Source organism: Ovis aries, chromosome 3 (genome assembly GCF_016772045.2).
Source record: "Ovis aries strain OAR_USU_Benz2616 breed Rambouillet chromosome 3, ARS-UI_Ramb_v3.0, whole genome shotgun sequence".
NCBI lineage: Eukaryota > Metazoa > Chordata > Mammalia > Artiodactyla > Bovidae > Ovis > Ovis aries.
Genome location: NC_056056.1, coordinates 221,013,548 through 221,020,167, shown reverse-complemented (window position 1 = coordinate 221,020,167; position 6,620 = coordinate 221,013,548). Strand labels below are relative to the sequence as shown.

Below are 6,620 nucleotides of genomic sequence, written 5' to 3'. Positions count from 1 at the left end.
TCAACAGGACAATGTACTTCACTGGTGTATATCATTTACTTTTTACCTGGCTACACGTTAGGAACAATAAATTCATCAAAACTCTCGGCTGAATTAAAAGAATATATCTATGGAAAGCAAGCTTCATTTAAAAGAGTAAATACAACCTCTGCTCCCAGGGACGAGGGAGCCTGTTGGGCTGCCGTCTATGGGGTTGCACAGAGTCGGACACGACTGAAGCGACTTAGCAGCAGCAGCATGCACACACAGCTTTACTAGCAGTCTTAGGTAGAATTTCAAAGAAAGGAAGACACCGCTTCTAATAACAAAACGTCGGTAGCCACACTCATCACTGATTGGCTGCTGAGGAAAGGCATAGTGTCTACGTCACTTCCGGGGCGCGGCCTCGGCGGCGCGGGAGCTGATGGTCTCCATGGCAACCAGCGGGGACCGCGCTAGCCCCGCCTGCAGCCCACACCTCCGCGGTGCCCGCTCGCCGCCCGCGCCGCCACCCGCCCTGGGCCACGACCTGGGCCTCGGTCCCAGCCTGGCTCGTGCTCCCGCCAGAAGCTGCCCGCGCCCGCCTCCCGCCGCCGCCTCCACCTGACCTGACCGGGAAGCAGTTCCGGCGGGCCGCCGCCGCCGTGACTCATCGGCCAGCCCGCATCCCGGCGATCGGGCCATCTTAGTGGCGGCCGGCCCGGGCAGACGGAGCCGCGGAGGAAGCCGCGGAGACCCAGGTAGGCGCCCGCCGCCCGCCCTCGGCCCTCCGGCACCGCCGCCGCGGGAGCTTCTTCCCTTTGTTCTGCCCCATGTGGGCGCCGGTCCTCTGGCTGGGGGGCGCTCGCCTCGCCGCCCGCCCTTTGCCCCTCCCACGCCGCCTCCCTCCCTTCGAACCCCCTTTCCGCAGTCGAAACCTTTTTCTCTTTAAAACCGTGTTTTCATCCTTCAGGGCCCTGCAGCCCACTGTGGCCTTGTGAGCGCGGCGATTCAGGAGCGACATCCGGAGCTCGGGATCCGCGAGGGCCTGCACCCCCAACCTGGCCCGGGGCTGTGCGCATCTCTGGGTCCGTCTGCCCTGCCCTCTTGTTGGGTCTTCTCTGCCACGCTTGGGTCTTGAACCCCCACCCTTAACCCTGTTGCCTCTGGGTCTACCCAATTTTAGCATCACAGGTGCTCAGGTTCTGGATTATCCAAACCCAACCCCAGCGCCCCCGTCACCACCACCTTCCTCCACTTCCGTCAGTCTCAGCCTTTGACTGACCTCTGGCCAGCATGGTCCAGCCCCAGACCTCAAAAGCTGGAACCCCAGCCTCTGCAGCTTCTGCTAGCGCCCCCATGGACGACGTCATCGACACCCTGACCTCGCTGCGCCTCACCAACTCGGCGCTCAGGCGCGAGGCCTCGACCCTTCGCGCAGAGAAGGCCAACCTCACCAACATGCTGGAGAGCGTGATGGCTGAGCTGACCCTGTTGCGCACCCGGGCTCGGATTCCTGGGGCGCTGCAGATCACCCCCCCCATCTCGGCCATTACCTCCAATGGGACCCGGCCGATGACCACGCCCCCGACCTCGCTGCCCGAGCCCTTTTCCGGAGACCCCGGCCAGCTGGCGGGCTTCTTAATGCAGATGGACAGATTCATGATCTTCCAGGCCTCCCGCTTCCCCGGGGAGGCCGAACGAGTGGCGTTCCTGGTGTCCCGGCTCACCGGGGAGGCCGAGAAGTGGGCGATCCCCCACATGCAACCCGACAGCCCCTTACGAAACAACTATCAGGGATTCCTGGCCGAGTTGCGGAGAACCTACAAGTCTCCGCTGCGGCACGCCCGGCGGGCACAGATCAGAAAAACTTCGGCCTCCAATCGAGCCATGCGGGAACGGCAGACCCTCTGCCGCCAGCTGGCCGCCACCGGCACAGCGCCCTGCCCGGTGCACCCAGCCTCCAATGGGACCAGTCCAACCCCGGCCCTGCCCACCCGCGCTCGGAACCTTTAGGAGTCGGCCACCATCCTGGTCGCATCTGCAGCCATCCAGGTAGCATACCCACTTTGCTGCATAGAAGAAATGTCCATCCCACGGCATCACTTTGTTTGAGGACGTCCCTTCCTGCCTCTGCAGACCTGCTCCATGAGGACATCTCCCGTCATCACTCTGGGGCGCCCTGTGACCCACCCTGCTTCCTGGCATCACGTGCTCGCTTGGGACCTCCACTGCATGTTTCCTTTCTCTTGCTTGCAATTCCAGCTCTTCTAGTGGCCTCAGCTCTGCTGCTTGGTCAGTCTCACTCACAATGCACTTGGGACCATTTAGGCTGACGTTTTCCCCAGCCTGACCAGGTTCACCGATGCAGCTCCCCCACCCTCTGCAGGCCCTGGGGCAGTTCCCCACCTGATCGCCCTGTTCTCAGTGATGAGCTTGCTGGTGCCAAAAAGAAGCCTCTTTGGCCAGGCAGGTGGCTTGACCTGGAGAGGGGAGTCTGGAGTCCTGCCAGCCCCTCTAGGGCCCAGCGTAGCAGGTAGGGGCCTCATCTCTGCTGTCAGTGTCCGAGTGATCACGGCCGGGAGTGAGTTTCCAGAGTTCTCGGGGGGCCAGCTTCACTCTGCACAGGAGTAGGCAGTCACTGTGCCCCATTGCTGCTCCTGGAAAGACGGATAGTGCAGCCTTAGGGGTGTGCCCCCAGAGGCCACACACCCCCCCATCAGTGCCTGGCTTTAGCTGCCAGTGTTTTGATAGCACCGGGGTTGGGGGGAATCTGGAACTCGCCTGCTCAGAAGGTCAGTGTGACTGGAATCACTGGGCAGTTCCACATACGTGTCCATCTGTGCCTGAGTTACCCTGGCAGGCTGAGGGGTGGACTTGAGACGCTTACACCGCTGCCCTGGTCCCCCATGGGAGTCAGTGGTGTAGCCCCCTCTTCTCTCTGGCCCCCACACGTGGAGGTGGGCCTGTCTGGCTTGAGACCTGTTCCCTTCTCCACATAGGGGCATGCGGCCTTCACCTCAGCTCCTGGAACCACACACACGGTCTGTAGGTCTCCAAAGCCTCGGTAGCATGCCCTCCCCAGGCCTGGGCCGTCCATCAGATGTCTAGCCTCTGTCCCAGAAAACCTGGACTCAGGGCTGGGAGCCCCAGCTCCCCGGACACATCATGGAGCCCTTAGGGCGAGGGGTGTCTGCCTGTCTGACCCCAGCCGGGGCGGTGCTGGCATTTGCAAAGGAAAAGAGTAGCGGGCTGCCCAGGTCCTAAGGTGGTGACAGTGCAGGGCTGGCGCTCGGGTCCTGATTCCGAGAGACAGAGCCGTGCCTCCGAGTGGTGGGTGGCCTTGTGCTTTCTCCCGGGGACGCCCAGAGTCACTTTCTAAACGAGGCTTGACCAGGCCCTTTGACCTGGGTTGCTCCTGCCTTATTCAGTACCAACAACGCCCTGCCCCCAGGCTGTGGGGAAATGGGCCATCCTTCCCTGGGTTTATCCCGGCCTGACTGCAGGAGGATAACCTCTGCTCCCCGCTACAAGCCTGCATCTTGGGGCCTCCAGAGGTTGTCTCCTAGGACCCACGCCCTCCTGAGCAATTCGATGATGCTAGGGAGAGTGACTGTGTTCCTGAAAGTCCACTGGCTGCAAGGTCAAGGTGGTTCCGTGGCTGCTGGAGTTCACGGACCACTGCCACCCCTCATCGTAAACTCTGTTAGCCTAATTGCCCTGCTGAACCACTGCCTGAACATAGGCTTCAGACCCCGCTAGATGCCAGCCAGACTGTTCAGGCGGGACCATGGTGCTCATTAAGCATGAAGTGGGGGAGACACAGGGGGCCACCCTTCAGGGGGGCATGGGCTCTCCGGTGAGGGGGGTGCTCAGACCACTTGCACTTCTTGCTCTCTTCTGCCTGCCTGCCAAGTCGAGGTGCCCACAGCTGAAGGGGTATGGTGGCCCCCACAGGAGAGGGGCCCTGCAGGGCTGGCTGGCACCTTGAAGGTTTCCACATGGCCCAGCCCAGCCAAGGCAGGAGACCCAGCCCAGGAGCAGGGCAGGAACTGTTTGCCAACCTTGGGGTCTGCCCAGGTGGCACTCAGAAGTCCTACCATGTTTGCAGCCGCGCCTTGTTTCAGCCGCTGCACCTCGCTAGGCTGAGGCCCGCCCTCTGCATGTGGGTCCTTGTGCCCAGCCCTGGCTGCTGCCCTGGCTTCGCTTGGCTTGGTGATGTGGCAAGCCATTGGTGCTCACGGTTACAGGTTGGGGACTGGTGCTGTTGGACGTCCGTGACCTTCTTGATTGCCTCCTGCGACCTTGGAAACCGGAGTGGATGTGAGGCTTGGGGTTGGATTTGGAAGAAGCCCCGTGGTGGGAGCCCCCGGTGGCTCTAGTGGAAGACACCCTCGTCCCCAGCTGGAGAGGACAACCACGCTCCATGCAGCCCGGAGCAAGAACACGTGGCTGAGAGGCTCAAGTTGGAGAAGGCAGTGGCGGAGGAGAGCTGCTCTGTACATATTTGGGGGTTATACTTTCTCTAAATTGAAGAGAACAGGTGTTGATTTATAAAAGGGCCAGGCAGTTAGTAGTGTTAACCGTGCATGTGAGGGAAGGTTTTATGTTTTCATGGTGTTCACAGTACTTGGACTACCTTGTGACTGTTCCTTGGTCTCCACGTTGCCCCATCTGGTAAGGAAGATTCATAGTGTAGCAGGGCACCATTTGAGATCAGTTAGGAGGGGTGACCTCTGGCCTGCTGTGTTGTGCGACCTTGGGATTAACAATGTCCCAGAGCATTTCGGTGACTTCTGGGAAAAAACCGAGACACGAGTCCCTGGTCCCAGGTGAGTATGTAATGAGTAAGTTGTGACACAGAGCCCAGAAGTGCTGTGTGAAGTGCAGGTAAGGCTTTTCTGATGCGTAAGCTGCTGTTGTCAAGAGGGACAGAACCACCTGCTGGACCATGATTCTGGTCTTTAGGAGAATGAACAGGTGTGGGGAGAGCTGGGCAGGTACTTAGATTACTTTAAGGGAGCAGCCCTGTGAGTGTGTAAGAACACACACACCCCAGCCAGCTTCCAGGGCTGGAGTTTGGGTAGGAAGAGAACTTAGCAGAGGTCCTGTCCGTCTTGCAGCCAGAGCAGGAAGCGTGGACCTCCTCTGCTTGAGAAGCCTCAGGTTAGGGGCTTAGAGATGGAGACACAGCTGGACTCTAGAGAAGGCAACGAAAGCTTGGCCGTGCGGGGAGAGGGTTGGGGTTTAGGAAAATCCATCGCTGACCGTGGGTGGACAGAGCTGATGACTCTGGTGTAGTCGTGGGGCCCCCGTGTTGAGTGTGGCGGGCGCAGCACAGACGCAGTAGATGGGGGGCGGGTACTCACTGCTGGCCCCTCGCTGCAGCACCACTAACTCCTTTTCATAAGTAACCACGTACTAGTTCGTTTCATTATCAAAGGCAACCTACACATTATAGAAGTTTTGGAAAATAGAGGAGTAGAAAGATGTACAATCTTAACGTTTTGGTGTTTCTCCTTCCAGTCTCCCTCACCCCAGTCATGGTTCCTCTGCCTTTTGTTTACCATTGGGATGCTACCTTCTGTAGCACGGTACTGTGTAGCTGTTCTCACATCACGGGCATCTTTCTCAGTTCATTTTGAAATGGCTGCATAATCCGCCGTCAGGCAGTGCCATTGGTTGCTCACCAATGCTCTTACTGATTTTTCACCATTGGAAATCGATGACTATCTTTGTGCGTAAAGCTTTCCCCAATTCAAGTTATTTCCTTCGGATAGGTCCTCAGAGGTGGGATGATGGAATTAAAGAATATGAGGACCTTCGAGGCTCTGATTACATGTTGACAAACAGTTTCCAGAAATGTTTGTGTCCATTTACACGGCCACCAGCAAGGATAAATGTGCCCATCTTGCCAGCACTGAGTGTTCGCATCTGGTTAAATATTTGCTAATCTGGTCATGGAAAAATAGCATTGTATTTTAGTTTGCATTTCTTTTTTTTTTTTTAATTTCTGGCAAACTAGAACATCTTTCACGTTAAGCGGTTGTATTTCTTTTGTGCGTTGTCGTGTCCTCTGCTCTTACCTACTGGCGTTTGATGAGTTTGTATAAGCTCGTTGCATATTAAAGATATTAACCTGTTGTGTGCCGTACTCGCTGCACGTGTTTCCAGCTTTTTATTACTGATTTTAACCTGACACATAGCCAGTCTGTCCCTTCACTGGGCCCTGTGCCCCCCGAACTAGCACAATGCAGGCGCTTGCATTTGTCCCTTTTGGTCATGGCTGTTGCATTGCACCTGTAGCAGTGTGTCAGGACACACAGTAGGTATGCCATAAACGTCTGTGGGACTGTTACATGGATGGATGTGCTGAGTGCTGGGACCCCACCGAAGCACTTACAGACCCAGGACTGCTCACAGGCCTTGTGGCCCCAGAATCCCTTCACACCACGCAAAATCCTTTAGGACCCCAGAGAACTTCTAATATAGGTTTTGTTTATCAGTATTTACCATATCGCAAGTTAAGATGGAAAATGTTTCTAAATGCTATTTAGAAGATAAACTCGTTACCTGACCACATAAACAGCATATTTTTAAAAAGCGGGGAGAGGGGGGTGGAGCGGGGAAGTTCTCACTAAATTCTTTCATGGTTTTCAAAT

General features: G+C 57.1%; 1 protein-coding gene across 2 annotated transcripts; it reads left to right on the top strand.

Moving 5' to 3' along the window:
* Nucleotides 1–644: 644 nt before the first annotated feature.
* RTL6 (retrotransposon Gag like 6) lies at nt 645–6,112 on the top strand. Of its 2 annotated transcripts, XM_027968194.3 has the most exons (3): nt 645–719; nt 932–2,013; nt 4,209–6,112. In XM_027968194.3, the coding sequence occupies exon 2, from the start codon at nt 1,255–1,257 to the stop codon at nt 1,972–1,974; it is 720 nt and encodes a 239-aa protein (XP_027823995.1). In that variant the 5' UTR covers nt 645–719; nt 932–1,254; the 3' UTR covers nt 1,975–2,013; nt 4,209–6,112. The 2 variants fall into 2 exon arrangements, with proteins under 2 accessions (XP_027823995.1, XP_012031150.2); XM_012175760.5 differs by having other exon boundaries at nt 932–6,112.
* The last annotated feature ends 508 nt before the right edge of the window (nt 6,113–6,620 follow it).

Coding starts and splice junctions, on each gene's coding strand:
- RTL6 (XM_027968194.3), top strand. CDS start 1,255: ATGGTCCAGCCCCAGACCTCAAAAGCTGGAACCCCAGCCTCTGCAGCT.